Source organism: Psammomys obesus, unplaced genomic scaffold (assembly GCF_907164565.1).
Source record: "Psammomys obesus unplaced genomic scaffold, mPsaObe1.curated_primary_1811, whole genome shotgun sequence".
In the NCBI taxonomy this organism is placed as follows: Eukaryota; Metazoa; Chordata; class Mammalia; order Rodentia; family Muridae; genus Psammomys; species Psammomys obesus.
Window position 1 is genome coordinate 51,403,531 of NW_026585504.1, and position 16,475 is coordinate 51,420,005.

At 38.2% G+C, this 16,475-nt stretch overlaps 1 protein-coding gene across 2 annotated transcripts in view; it reads right to left on the reverse strand.

Annotated features, from left to right (window-relative positions):
* LOC129672149 (contactin-associated protein like 5-1) overlaps positions 1-16,212 on the reverse strand; it is a 784,596-nt gene extending 768,384 nt beyond the window's left edge. For both annotated transcript variants that reach the window (XM_055601442.1, XM_055601432.1), the window contains exon 1: positions 15,767-16,212. In XM_055601442.1, coding sequence (XP_055457417.1) covers positions 15,767-15,848 — 82 coding nt within the window. In that variant the 5' untranslated portion in view covers positions 15,849-16,212. The remainder of the gene's footprint in view (positions 1-15,766) is intronic.
* Between the last annotated feature and the right edge of the window lie 263 nt (positions 16,213-16,475).

Here is a 16,475-nt window from a genome sequence, read left to right on the forward strand (position 1 = left end):
ACAGAGGTTTAATTTATTGAGAAGTTTCCGTGTTGTCTTCTACGACACCTTGAGTCGCACGGTATACAGTTTCCTTCTGTCCACATCCTCACTAGAACTTGCTATTTATATTCCTGATGACTAGAGTGAGACAGAATCTCAGTGCAGTTTTGATTTGCATTTCTTTGATGGCTGGTGAAGCTGACCATTTTATTTTCACCTGTTTATTCACCTTTTGAGAAATGTCTGTTTATTTACCCAGTTGCTTATTGGGTTGTTTGGGCTTCTGTGTGACCAAGCTGTACAACAACTGGAAATTCACAAGTCAGTCAGTTACAGGGATATTTTCACAACAATATTGATTGAAGCAACAATAAAAATAGTTAAATACCAACAAAAATTGATAATTATGTGAAAAACCTGGAACTCTTTATTCTCAAGTAAATTTTCAACAACAGTGAAAATACCAATAGTGTTATGCATTCTCCTCTTGAGTTGATTTTATTTCACATGCTCAGATGTTTCTTGGATTAACTTTACTAGTGAATTTTCACAGTACCTATTCCCTTCACTATAAAACCACTGTCTGTGCTTAATACTAATGCTATTTCCTAGGTTGGGTCTTTTATTGTACCATTACCAGCTGAAACAAGATTTGCTAAGATGCTAGATAACCCTAGACATTTTTTTCTAATGAACAAACAAAAGTGGAATGTGTGTATGTATCTGTATGTAAAAGATAACGTGCATTCCCTGATCATATAACCATGAACAGCAGCCATACTCCTACTTTCACTGACATGTTGCATCAGTTCTTTATAAGATGGAACTTTACTCAGATGATATACTATGATTCTACATCCAGAATTCATACAAAGATGATGCCAACAATAATAAATACTAATAATACATAATAAAACAACATAATAATAGATATTAAACAATAATAAATAAATGAGAAATCTATGTTATACACTTAAAATTTTGAAATAATTTAAATGGGGCCTGATATATTTAAAGGTGTCTACAAAACGACATGCAATGCTATTATAACTTGAATATCGCATGCCAGGCCAGGGAAAATCACATTCTAGTCAAGCCTGATGACATGAGCTCAATACTTATAAGCCATGCAAAAAGCCAGACTTGATGGAACACATCTGTATTCATACTCTTCCCACAGATGTGAGAGTGGACACAGGAGAGACAGCCAGAGATATGTGGACTGTTAACTTTTAATATGCAGTGCAGCAACAAAGCCAGCAAAAAGCCGTTGCTTCAAAACAAACACACTTGAGGGGACCAGCTTCCAAAAAGCTGTTTTATGGTCTCCACATACACAAAGTGCTTTCATACTCTCTTACACACTCATAAAATGATTAAATTACATAAATAAATATAAAATATTCTGAGCAGGCACATTTATTTAAACACTTTGTTCCCAGGTAGCGGCTGGGGGGTAAATAATTGTGACAGTCACCAGAAGAAGTTATTTATGTATAAAATTATGACCACGTGTCTCTCTATGATGAGATATGTTAACTGTGATAGGAATAATGGATCAAAAATAAGTGTCTTCACTTATGCTACGAAGATGGTTAATCTTGTACAGTGACTGCCACGTAAGCATGAGGATGAGTTTGAATCCCCACTACCCACATAAACCTGGGAGCATCAGTCCATGTCTGTAACCCCAGCACTGAGATATGGAGGTAGGCAGATCTGGAGCTCATGGGTCACCCAGCCTAGCCAAATCAATGAAATCCTGATCTGTTTAAGGAAACTTTTTAAAAAATGTGAACTAGAGAGCAGTTGAAGAAGACTCCTAATGTCCACGTATGTCCCCTACACCTAGTTTTAAACACATGAACACAAAACCCAGTACACCTGTACAGACACAGACATGGAAAACCATATACGCTACACACATATAGTATCACCATCACAAAATTGTGCATGTATCCATCTATGTGTAGTGTTAATTTAAAAAAAATCATTTATGCATATCATAGACTATAATAAATTATCATAACAGATAATATTAGATTTTGTTAAAATATAACATAAGGCATTTGGAGTTCCCTAAAGGGAGGAGTGAGGCAATAAAGATATGAATGGACATGTGTTCTGAAGGGTTTTTCTCAGAGCAAGCACTAAGTATGTGATAAAGATTAGCACTAGGATCAAAATCAATCACCAAAGCCAAATCCAGATCTGCAACAAGTGCTTTATTTTGTGTTTATCTCTTCTTTCGACCAAAATGTTCAGTAGAAGACAGCATGGGGCATTTTTGCTGATGGTCCATGGTTCACTTCTTACCCCAACTAAAGAGCTGTGAAATAATGGGGAAGCCCCGTATATCTTAGATGAAGGCTTGCTGCCTTGGCTAGAGTTTTTTCAATTTGTCTGTGCTTCAGTTTTATCATGTAGTTATTTTGCCATTTACTGTGATATACACGAACAATTTAATCATGACTAAAAGAGATCTCTTCTTTTGAGGAGGTCCCAAGGGAATGCCTAGAATGTGGGTGGATAATTTAAGGGCCTTTACAGGATAATTCTTTCACATAAAAATAGCTCTTGACTGCAAACTAAGGAGAACAAGGTGAGGAAGCAATTTTTTTGACATGCTGCTATCTTTTCAGATCAGTAAATGCCAATAAAATGTCACTTATATAAATAGCAGCAAGAGAAAACTAGATTTCCAATGGGTTAAAATAAAAATAGGAGATTCTCTTCTAACTATTTGAAATATACAACACTTTACTGCTAGCTAGAGGTTCCTGCTGAATCGTTAAGAATGCCAGAATTTGTTACTATTAGGCAACCAACAGATAAATGGTAAGTACTTGAAACAATATGCTGAATATCCTGGTATGATCAAAATACAATATAAATGGTGCAATAACACATTATACTTGATCACATAAACATACATAATTATAGTGTATAAGTAACACCAGAAAATGGTACCTATTTATTTAATATGACTTCAGACAGAGGTCATATTAATAACCTTACTAGACTCTCACTAACCACTGCAAACAGATGCAGTGTTATGTTCCCAGAATGTCCCCACTGCTCCACCCCAGCCAGGCAATAGCTTTCTGATTCATGGCAGCTCCTATCTTCTTTCTCTCAAGCTTTTAAAATATGACTATTTTTTTGCATGTGATTATTAACTTTTATTCTCGCAACTAAGAATTGTGTAGGACTAGAGAAACTGCATAGAAGTGCAAGTGTTTGTTAAGAATGTCTGATAAAGTGGTTGGAATTCACATATGCAATGTAAAGTAAGATATCACATCACATGTATAATCACAGATTGCCTATAGAGAGATAGGATATGGAGACACCAGAATCCCTGCAAGCACAAGACAGCTAGCCTGGAACAGGCAGTGATGACGTAGCCTGTGCCATATAAGGTGAAAGGTGAGGGCTGATATTAAGATTGTCTTATGCCCTCCATGAGTTTGCACTAAAACACACACAAGCACAGAGAGAAAAAAGAAGAGATAAGAGAGAGAGATTCTGTTAACGAATAAAGAACCTCATAAGAGCTCTCTTTAAAAAAATCAGAAAAGAAAGGATATGCTCAAGCATAGAATTCTGGACAGTCTTTTCTCATTTTCTTCAAAGCAGCACTTTGCAATTTTTAAGGGTTAAATTCTGTATTAAATTTCTTTTAGAAATACAAATATTCTGATTTGAAATATGTTTCAGTATTTATGGAGTTATTCTTTCCAATGCTGTTTCTTTAGAGTAAAACACAATATTTATTGATGGCTTTGGTGGCTAATAGTCAGGATAATCAAAGACCTTTCTTGTTCATAAAAATTTATAGAAGAAATGAGATGTGCTCCCAAGGGAAAAAATTGTGAGCATTGAACAATGTCGTTTTAGGCTCTGTAAGCCTAAAAGTCAAGGCAGGAATTACATAATAAGATGAGGAAAAGCAACACCCAAGGTTGAAAGGATAAGCTCCAGAGACCTTGAAATTAGAGCAAAGAATTTATTGGTCTAACTCTCCACTAAACTGATGATGAGAGCAGGATGCTGTAAAGAGTCATTTCCCATTACCAAATGAATGTTCTATAGCTAGCAGGCAGAGTACTTCACAGCATCTGGCCAAGGAAGAAGAAGAATGAGATTGAATAGAGGTTTGTAATTTCTACCCTCGCATATAATCAGTATTACTCAGCAGGTAAATACCTGGTTTATTTCATGGCATGGGTGTGTGAACAGTGTTGCGTGTTAAAGAGGGAAGGATTTAGAAAAAAGACAAACCCAGCATGTCGATGAATGAGTTCCATGGACAGTGTGTGTCCTACAGCACTGGAAATTCTTTAATTAGAAAAGAGTGCAGGGAATCATATGAAAGAAGAGGAAGTTTGTGAGACCTGGAGAGGACAGGAGCTCCATAAGGTCCAAATATATCTGGGCACAGAGGCTTGTGTGAGATTGACTCTTCAATCAAGGACCATGCATGGATATAACCTAGAACCCCTGCTCAGACATAGCCCATGACAGCTCAGTCTCCAAGTGGATGCCCTAGTAAGGAGAACAGGGAAGGTCTCTGACATGAACTCAGTGGTTAGCTCTTTGACCTCCCCCCTTCCCCCGTGGGAGGATCAGCCTGGCTAAGCTACAGAGGAGGACATTGCAGCCAGTCCTGGTGAGACCTGATAAGCTAGGGACAAATGGAAGGGGAGGAAGACCTCCCCTATCAGTGGACTTAGAGAGGGGCAAGGAGGAGATGAGGGACGGAGTATGGGATTGGGAGGGAATAAAGGAGGGGTCGACAGCTGGGTACAAAGTAAATAAACTGTAATTAATATGAAAAATAAAAATTTAATTTAAAAATTTAAGTTAAAAAAAGAAAAGTTTTCTATGAGCACAAAGTAGGTGAGACACACTCCGACGTGGTGTTGAGGAAGCTACTCACTTTGCATCCATAGTCTGGAAGCAGAGCACTGAATGCTGATGCTTATCTCCCTCTCTCCTTATTACTCAGGACAGGAACCCAGCCCATTGGAAGACATCACCCATATTCAGAGTGAGTCTTCCCACCTCAATTATCATAGCCTATGTAGTCCTTCACAGGCATGACTGGATAGTCGTTTTCATGAGAATTATATATCACCACCAAGTTAATCAGAATTAAATTCATCACATATGGAGAGTAAGCTAATGTGCTATTTTGACAAGTTGTTCCTGGCCATGAAGAGGTGGTAGAAAGATTTCATCAGTGGTTCAGGCAACATTTATGAGTAGATAGTCCTACATAAAAGGGATACTCATCATGCGGGTGGGATTCTTTTCAAGATTAGCATAACTTCCCTAACATAGTAAAGGAACAGATTCTGTGGTCTGGACAGCAAAGCCATTTCTCAAAAGGCATTAGAGAGAGCTAGCTTTGCAAAGATGAACACTCCTCACATTTTAATAACAGCTCCATTTGTGTGTTATTCTTAATATAACAGTAGACTGAAAAAAATATATGTGAAATTTGAAATCATGGAAAGTGGATTGAAATCCCACTGCAATCCCTGTATAGGATATGATCTTGGTTGACCTCCCTATCCAGGTAACCTAGCACATCTCAAGTGATGGATACAAAAATCCTTTGTTGTATGACTGCAGTAAGGAATGCAGTGAGCCCTCACCAAGTGCCAAAGTTGGAATGTGTACATGTCTGAAATCTCACAGACACATCAGTTAATGCTATCTCTTTCTCTAGTGATCCACCACTCCAGTCTGCTGCCATAGTGCTTCTGATTGCGTCTAAATATTGCTAATGTCTGTAAAATGAAAAATACTAAGTTCTCTTAATAGACTCTTGATAAAAAAAAAAAGAACCTACCCCTGTAGATCCCAGTCCAAGCCACACACAAGGCTCAGTGTGAGGTCAGCCAGTGGACAAGGACAGCTGACCTGCTCTCCCAGATGAATGTAGTGGGGTATCACAGACTCAGGTCGGGTCAGGGAGTTTCTTAAAGAAAACACCTCCTCAGTGCTCCATTTCTGTTCACTACATAGCTCTTGGGTCTTCCTGCTCCTGTGAATTGTGTCTTTCTAGTTACTATCATTGACTGACCATATTCTGCAGCTTACAGATCAGTAACAGTAGATAACGGGAAATAAAACAAATTGTTCTGTGATAAAAGGACACACACTGCCCTTTAATACAGGAATCTCGGAATGCCCAAGCAGAGAGAGAGATAAAAAGCCAAGCCTGTGCCCTAGTGCTTGCAGCTCTCTCTTATGGGCTAAGGAACACACTTGGCTCATCAATTTTAATTAAAGATTTGAAGAAAATATTTGTATCATAAACAAGGATATAACATGCAGCTAAATGCAAATTTGTCTGAGTGTTTAAGATAAAATTTCTAGAAATTATACACTTCACTGGTTACTGGCTGCTGTGCTGTTCAAATTCCCACAGCTATCCTGGAACTCTTTTCTTCTAGATGTGGCATTTGAGTGAGACATTTATAAAACATTAACTAAAACTGTCATTCAGTAAATGGTAAATAAATCAGACAGAGAAGGGGAGGAAGAAGAGAAGAAGAGAGACAGGGAGAAGGAAGTAAGGAAAGGTGTGGGGAAGATGAGAAGATCAGGAAGGTACAATGGAGAGGACAGCTGAAGGGCAGGATGTGGTGAGAAAAGACCAAAGGAGGGAAGAAGCCTTTATACACTTAGCAGGAACAAAATGGTGATGGTCAGTTGCACAGAATTTGAGCACAAGGCAGAGATAATTCTGATATTCTGAATATGCATAATTGTTCCCGTCCTTGGCTCAGAATATTCCCTTCCCCTCTTCCTTATACTTATGACTTCCTTACACTTATGACTACTACCTGCAGCCAAGTGTTCAGTGCAGACTGTTCTCTGTAGTTTCTCTCCTAATGGACTCTGCGCAGCTAATCTCTATGGAGGTGTTCCCCATAATTACACATTTGGGAAATTAGTAGGATTGGTAGATGAGTGGCTTAGAGACAGATGCGTGGGGGCAGATGAAATTAATTGGGCAACCAATAGTGTCCTGTAGGTGGCTAATCTGTGTCAAGCCTGTGCTGCAGCAGACCTTGTTGGGAGCACCATATTTGGAGACTGCCCACACAGTATAACCATTTGGAGCTGGATCCAGTAGACACTTAAATCTTCTCCTACATCCTCTACACAGCAATGAGCTCAGGGAAAGTCACCCATAATTTCCAAGACACTTAGCCTCACAGAAATAGAAGAACTGCAGACCAAGGGAAGGAAAATGCTTTTTGAAAGGAAGGAGAAGGAAATATGCATACAGGCTGAATGGTCTATGAGCGCCTATTAAATACTGCTCTCTCTGCAAACTGATTTGTATCTTTCAGTATTTGTGTGATGTAAATATCTGCATGTGATAGTGTATACGCATGTGATATTTCTGTGATGTATGTATATGCATATGAAATGTGTAATGTTTGTGGATATGCATGTGATTCTTGGGTGTGTTCAGGTGTGGGAGGTGTCTTACACATATCTTGATGCATGCGTGGAAATTAGACGGCTTAGGAACACTGTGGTTATAGAAATACAGCACAGCCAGCTCTTTGTGGGTGCTGGGAATCCAAACTCAGGTCCTCACAGCTAAACAACAAACACTTTGGCCACTGAGCTATCTCATGAACCCTGCAAAGTTTCTTAAATTGGTATGGACTTAGGACTGTCTTTAGAGGGATATTTCTGCTTCAAAAGTAAATCGTTAAAAGTGATATGTACTCAAGTTTGTTGGCATTTCCCCTTACTTTCTTTCTGTCTTCATCATTGCTGCTGTCATCCTAAAATGCTAAATTGACTCTGTTGATGTACAAAACAGATAAAATTAACCCCCGGGAATATTGATAAAGGGAAGTAGAAAGGGTAGAGACATTGGGATTTATGCTTGAAGATCAAGTACTAATGATAACACATTAAGCTGAAGCACCCAACTCCAGAAACTCTCCTTCCATCTAGCAGACAATAAAGGGAGTTAGGATGCCTCATCAAGCCTCAGTTTAGACCAGAATGCATGATGTTGAGCTTTAATTGTACATTTCTTAGTGACTAGTTCTCATTTTCCTGACATAAACCAATATAATTTATAGACCAGAAGATTTCATCAGAGTGATGAATATAGGCAATGTATGCTTTACAGTGTTATGTATATATGAAATATACTGTGTTCAGAATATGGCCACTCTGTATTGCCAGCAAAAAACTTCTTTTCAGAGCACCAAACACCTTTTGAGCATGTATTGCTGTCATTTGTCACAAACAATGGCCACATTTGGAGAGTACATTTTACCTGCAAATCTGTACTTTTGTGTGCTTAGTAGCTCATACATCCCTGTTCCTTGGATTATCTTGCTTATTAAGTCTTTGCAGAACTTTGTGACCTATACTTCCAAATGTCCTTTTTGGGCTTCTTACTATATGTTACCTGAGCTTCTATAATTATCACAGTTAGTTTTCTTTCTAACATTTTTTATTCCATTCTAAGCCTCATTATCTTAAAAAAAAATGAAGGGTCTGGGGAGATAACAGGTGGTAAAGTTCTTGGTGTGAAAAATTTAAAACCTGAGTTTGAAGCTTAGAACACACAAAAATCTATGTAAAAAGTACACTAGATGGCTTATACCATAAAAGCACTCACTACATGAGCATGCAGAACAGAATTAGATACATGAAATCCATATGAAGGTTGAAGGAGTGAATTAACACCACAAAGTTGTTTATGACCTATACACACACTGTGTCATGCACATGTTTCAAGCGCACACAGACACTGGGCAAGCATCACACACATACACATGCACGCACCCACTACATTAAAATTATATATATGGATATAAAGACATGTACCTCTAATGCTAACACCAGAAGATGTAGCCTAATGCCAGCTTAGACAAACTGGTGAGCTCCAGGTCAATGAGAAACGTTGTCTCAAAGAAGAGACATAAGACACAGTCTGTTCTGCAGTATCCACATGTACAAACACACATGTACATGCACACATACATACACAAAACTTAAAAGAGGAATTCAAATCTTACAGTGATAATTTGAATTTTAACTCCCAGCAAGCACATAGTGGCACACTACTTTTTGATCTCCATATCTAGGGTTTCCAATACTTTCTTCTGAATTCTGTAGGCACCAAGTATGTAGGGTAATGGACATGCATATGTATATGAAAACAAAACAGTCATGTGAAAAAAATTAATCATATTTCAAAAATTAAAGCCCCTCAGTGAAACTGCATCTTTTACATTTAAGAAAAAAAATCACACTGGCCTGCTTTTTTTTTAATTTTCCACTATTCCTTTATTAATCCACAGTGTCCCCTCCTTAAATGTTCAAACCTTAGCTTCAATTTTACTTTTTTCAAGAACACATTTTTATGGTCCATCCAATGTGGAAGACACTCCTTGTACGCCTTTCATCCCACCCATGTTTACCTGTGTTGTAACATTTAGCATTGACATGATTAACAAATTATATTCCCGGCAGCCAAGCTTTTCACCATGCATGGAGGTCATATAGTACCTTTTGCTAGATAATCATTACGTCTACATAGGAAACCCGGCTTTATAAAAGAAAAACAACACTTGGAACTAAGTTCAATGACAAGTTCTTTAAATGAGTAACACAGAACACCTCGGACACTTAGACCTCTCTGTACATAACTAAGAAGAAGACACAGGTGTCTCAAAGTCATTTCACGAGAGTAATGAAGTGGATTCACCATTAAACAAACATGTTTTTCATAATCCGGTACTAAATTTTGATTGAATAGAATCCAAATGCTTTCTTTACATCAAACCTAAAGCAAAGAAAGAAATTTCTTATAGCAATGGGGACATGTATTTTTTAAGATTATAGAGAAAACATTCAAAGCATTGCTTAAAGAAAGTTAACCAAATGAGTACCAATTGTTGTAAGAACAGGTGGCTAAAGAGATGTTGGCTTTGTTTTGTTTTGTTTTGTTGTTGTTTGTTTGGTTGATTTTTTTTTTCTAAGACACAAATGGCTTCATGGTGCCCACGTTAGGCCTTCTCTGCAACACATCCAGAGAAGCATACAGTAGGGAATCTAAGCAGCAGATCTCACACTCTTAAGGTAGTCTGAACTTCTGTTCCATTTTACAACTGACTTCTACTTAAAACTTCCACAACAGCGACAAGTAAGAGTTGTTAAAATAGAAACATGAACCAAACATATCTTTAAAGCAAACTGCCAATATGGACTAGAAAAACCTCAGTTTAAGATTGAAAATTCTTGCTAGTCAACCATTAGATGATTTTCTCACTCATCTACTTGCTCAGCATTGTGGGTGTTAGACAGAGTAACTCAAAGAAAACATGACAAAGAGGTAATGCATCTTAGTTGAGGCAACAAGAATTACCGAAAGTGCTGAAAAATGAGAACAAACGGGGGGGGGGGGCTAAATTAGACTGATAAAATACAAAATATATTTTATTCATTCTTTGACAATTTCATACTTGTATGCAATATATCTTGATCTTAATCATATCTATTCCCCATCCCATTTTTCTAGATACTCCCAACACACCCCATACTAAAAAATCTCTGTCTCTGTCTCTGTCTGTCTGTCTCTCTGTCTCTGTCTCTGTCTCTGTCTCTCTCTCTCTCTCTCTGTGTGTGTGTGTGTGTGTGGTGTAATTGTCAGACTGTGAGGAAAGAACAATTTAAGGGAAAATAGTATTGTAGGCCAAATTAAATGAGCAGCTAATATAAACAAATTGAAATGATATGAGACAGCATTGTTTTATTGTAATCTGTAAAGTTCCATGTTTTGTTAGGAGAAATATTGGCGATGAGATTTAGATTATTACACAAAGCCAGATCAGGGCTTGCACCATGCCACGCATGACAGGGTTTCATTACACCACCCCAGCAGAACTATGATCTGACATTGACAGACTTTGGGACAGAATGTCAACAGAAGTGCTCTTTGTGACATTGTCCTACGCTTGTGTGTACACAGCAGGATATTCTAAGTTGCTCCTCAATTTTTTTAAAAAAATCTCTTATTAAGATTTTAATTAAAATGTGTGAAAGAAAATAAATCCTCAACCTAGATATAAAGTTGCTTTTTTTTTTTTTTTTTTTTTTTTTTTTGAGCAATATGTTCTTTACTGTCATGCTTCAAGTTTTCATCCGAATGCTTTTCACATTTTCTTTTTCCGGTGTGACTCAGGAGTTGGGTTTGTGGAAAACTGCTAGCTCATGCCCTTCTCCAAGGCTAAGGTTATGAGGCTGATTATAGAGAATCTTTGCTAAATTCCTGCAAATGCTAAATAGACTACCTACTGAAGCCCACTGTAAGATACTTTGTTTCAATGATGTTTGTGCTTAAAAGTGGGTTTAGGTAGGGATGAAGATTTTTCTCTTTATTTAGATTAGTGATTTAGGCACATGATTAAGCTCTCCACACCAAAAATTCATGCATATGAACTAGATCACTAATATCTTGCTGAGAATCCTTGTAAATTGTTTGTAGTAGGCTGTGCGCCTACTAGTAGGAATTAAAATCACATGAAATTGATATTCTGGTTATAGCTATCTACAAGTTTTGAAGTGCATTGTTTTCAAACACACACAAATGAAATATCCAGTAAGTCCCATTGTAGTTAACAACGAGAATACATTGTCTTAATAACTAAAACCAGGCCTTTATTTACCAACTCAAGATTATGAGGGAAGTGAGTAACCTTTAGAAGGCCACCAGGCAGAAGTGCAGTGTTTTAATGAATGAAACACTTTCTTTTTGAAACAAACAACAATAACAACAAAAAATTCATATTGTTTCCAAAATAGAACAATGAAACTTCTTAAAGCACCATTGCTTTTTGCCCCATTAGGTAACTGAACCCATTTCCATTCTTCTTAGCTGTTTTGAATAATTATCACATGCTAGTCATATTTCATTACAATTCTAGTATATCAACTGAAAGACACTGAATTGCCAACTAAAGAATTTAGAGAAACTTCAAATCATATTGTTTTATGATAAATAGATACAGGAAAGTAAAGTGATTCACCTTAAAAAACTGGAGCCAATTGAACAGACAAACCTAGAAATAAGAAGACTACAACTAGGAAGTGGCCATTCTTTAGAAGAGAACCCCAGTGAGAGCAGAGCTGCTCAAGTAATCTTAAGTCTTCCCCTAAGTCCACTTCTATATTAGGAAATCTCTCCTCTCATTCTTAATTTGTATTTTATATTGTAAAGTGTTAATCTAGTTTAGATATGGGACTTATATGAAGGAAATTGAGAGTGATTTCGTGTCAGTTATTATAGATAGATGGGAGTTAGTTGGGTATTGGAGAAGGTTTGCAGACTCTGCCAACGGAGGAGTACAGTGTTCCCTCATTTCTGGTGGCTGTAGATGTCATACAAAACACTGCACAGCCACTCTCCTGCCCAGCAAGAAGAGCACACTCACTGTTCATATTACTCTTCCGTTTGTTTGGCTTCAGGTAATTCAAGGTCTGATATCTCTTTACCATCATGAATGACATGAATGACAGATGTTATGAAATTAAATATGCAAAAAAAATCTAGAACAGGAAGCTTTATGTTCTTATCACAGTAATGTATGTCTGGGAGTCTAATAATGGGCAGCAATAAATTTTAAAGAAAAACTTGTATTTCAGGAAAATTAAAGCTATTTTAAAGTTAAAATTACATTATGTAATGTGTTCCTTTTAAACATGATATTAACAGCATCTGTGTGTGTGCTGTATACAGTTCCCCAGTTTTCTGGACACCATATATATGTCATTATAAAATTTAATTTGCATAATCTTATATGAATAGCTTTAGCAAGATATTTAGCTTCTGTTCAGTTTGGACTAGACAGACATTTCAGTCGCTGGCTGCTTTTCACTGGCAGGCTAGAAAGGACAATAATTGAATAGGTATTGACCCTTGACCTGAAACTTGCCTGGGACTAGGACTTATTAGAGGTTAGCTTCTGGTCTTATTTAATTATCTCCCAAGCCACACCATAGCTCCTTCTGTCAAAGGATTTGAATATATAATTTTTTTTAATTTTACATTGGCCTATATCTATACTCAAAATTAACAAGTTCCCTCAAGATAACCCAAAGGAAACACTGTAGCTGTTTAATATTCTGAAACTCTAGCATGGGGTATTTTCCAGAGGTTTTTATTACTGGATGGAAATTGCTTTCTCGCCATAGATTTGTAATATCTGTATTATGTCTGGACTCCTTCTAACCTTACTTTGTTTTCATTGTGCTTAATTAGAAACTTATAAAATCTGCAAATGGGTAAGCATTCATTTTTGTCATGTGGAGACAAATGCACATGTTTGAGACAGAGTATGAGTAAATCAACTATGTATATAAATAGTTTCTCATACACTACACAACTTGCAACAGCAAGTCATTACAAAAGAGGATGGACAATCGTTATTTGTTTAAGAAACACCACACCTTTGTGCACCACGGAAGAACCTAGGCAAACAATCTGTTCTCAAGGCTGCTGTTACTAATGACATGGGGTATTCCTTAAAATGTAGGAAAAATTATCTTAATATTTATTTTCACAGATCAAATTAAAAGCAAACTCTTGGAAGGTAAGTGTCTAACTCATGAAAGCCTACATATGAATGGGAACATATTGTATATCCATAGCAAGTCCAATATCTACACTTTGTGAATAGAAATTGTGATCAGCAGCCTAGAGAAGCTGGAAAATATTCATGATTTCCTTGAGAGTTTTTGCCTTATATGCTCTGAAGAACACTAATATGCATTGATTTCAGAACCAGTGGTTGCTGAAAACTTATTGTTTAATGAGTTTTCCCAATACAATAAACACTACTATTCCTTAAGAAAACTGACTCTAGAATTTTTATCAAGTAGCACTTACACAATTGCTTTGTTGCTTGGAAATAGGGGATGCAACTCTCACTTTGGAAAGTCTCAAAATTATTACCGCCAACTTTCTTTGTAAATGCTCAGGGCAGACTTCGTGATTGCCTGGGCTATAATAGGCTAAAGCCTTAAACCCAGGCCATTTAGTTTTATTTATGTTATTAAAAATATATTGACCACAGTTCTATTAATTTCAGAAAGTATGGCTCCAAGAAAAAAAATTCAAGAATGGAGATACTTGAGGAACACCGAGTCACACACTTATGCTTCTACCCATTTCATTCATATCCCTCTCTCCCAGCTTTTGGATCTTCAGAGTATTCATTGCTTTCCAGATACCAGAACATGCTAAGGGAAAACACAGTTTAGAGCCACACCTTTGCATCGTTTGGACAACACTGACCTCTAGTGTTCCAGGAGGTAGAGAAACTAACTCAGTAGCAAACTTTATTACCTGCCTCTTTAGTTTTTCTCTTGGGCAGCATGAGAACAAATCTCAAGAAGAGGAGAATGGGAACAGAGAAAGGAAAGGGAGAAAGCAAATGAGAAATTTTCATTTACCTGCCTGTGACCTGCCTGTATATATTCTTTAAAATAATATACTAGCTTAGTCAGTCCTTACAGAGAGAGTAGCCTCTTTTGCCTCTTTTATAACACAAACTTTGAAAAATATTACAACTATTTATTGTGAACTTTCTAACATTTGGATCACAGAAACACTGACTCTACTTTAAACATTTATCTACTTGTCTTACTTCTGGAATGCAAACTCTGGACAAGGATCCTCCAAGGATTAAGGAATCAGTCCAAAGGATTTCCTGTAATAAGTCTTTTGACTTTAAAAACAAACAAGCAAACAAATCACCTTATATTCACATTATGAATTATCAAAGTAAAATAAAATTGTTCTAATCTGGATAATATTTCTGAGGTTCACTGTAACAACAGAAGATGAGGAAGCAAAACCAGAAACTTGAGGGATTTTGGTAAGACATCTTCACATATAACATAGATGGCTTAATTGCATCCTTTCTCATTTAGAAGTTCCCAGGGTTGAAGAACTTCCTTTCCTCTGTCTAGAGAAGCATCTGAGCAACTGAGTTTAAACCTCTCACGGCTTTAGCGATTTATTCAAGTTTGACAGACTGGATTCTTTAAATACATAGTGCAAGTGGCAGATCTCTTGGAGTCAAGGATTCCTTCCTATTAAATTAAGTGTATGATTGCTGGGGTCAAAAGAAGGACAACATATTGCATACTCACTATTCTTTCACTGACACCAGGAGTATAGCAGTAGAGTGTGTACTAAAGCTTTTACTCCTGTAACAGGACAGCCACTGATCTCCTGGGGTGGCTACATTTGTTCTACAATTCTTAGACCAAATGTCCCAATACCTTTACATGGGTTACAAAATGTCCTAGCTGAAATGATTATGATTAGGGTATGAAGAGGGCTAGGGGCTTAGAATGGAGGTAGGAGTTAGAGATGATCCGAGCACAGGGCAAATCTGTAGGCGCTGCAGTCCAGTCCTGTCTCCTTGGCTCTAGAGCATCTCTGCCCCTAGAGGCTTGCTCCTGGCCGGTGCATCCCTGGCTGAGATTAAGAACCACGGAGCAGTAGGCTAAGGGGACGTTGTGATTCCAAAGAAGGGCAGGTAATCCAGCAGAGCAAGCTCATGAGAGCTCTGCTAACTTTTGGAATGGTTGGAGTAGTTGAACTACCCTGGTGATGGTTTTCACCCTGCTCTTTCCTTTTACCCAGAGCATATACAGTTGGATTCCGAGTAGCATCTTATCCCACCCCACCGTCCCGCCCCAGGCTCTGAGTACTCACAGTTTGTCGCTGTTAATCCTAAATGCCACAAGCCAGAGAGCACCAAAGTCAAAACGCTGGTTAATCTTGGTACAGAATCCATTTCCCCGAGTGAGCGATCTCTTCCAATGGAATCCCAAATTCGGAGCGACAAGCCTTGGCTTTTTTTTCTCTTTTCCTTCCTTTATCTCGCTCTCTCCGTTTTCTCTCCTCGGCACTGCCTGACCCTTCCCAGCCTTCTTGAGCAGACCCACTTCTCCTTCACTCCATCCTGCTCCTCAGGCGCTCCACTGAAACCTTAGGAGGGCTTCCTCGGAGCTGAGAGCGGCGATACAGGTTTACAGTTCCGGCAACTGTCCTTTTCTGTGCTTGCCTTCCTCGCCTGCCTCGTCTTCTCCGGATTCCCTTTCTTAAAGGTTCAAATCCAAACTCGAGGGCAGCTTTTGGCGCCCAGCTCCACCAGTAGCCAAAAGTACCTCATTCCGGCGCTAGGCTAGATTCAGAACCAGGGAACCGGATAGCTCCTTATAGGAGCAGTCTGCGCGGCACCGCCCCCGGCCGGGCCCGCCCCACGCTCCCCAGTTTGAGTGGCGTGGGCGTATCCTTAGTCGCTCGCGCGTCCCCAGCAGTTGCTCTGCTGCTGTGCGTCTTGGCTACTTGATAAGGAAGCAAAAGGAAAATAATCTCTCTCTCTCTCTCTCTCTCTCTCTCTCTCTCTCTCTCTCTCTCT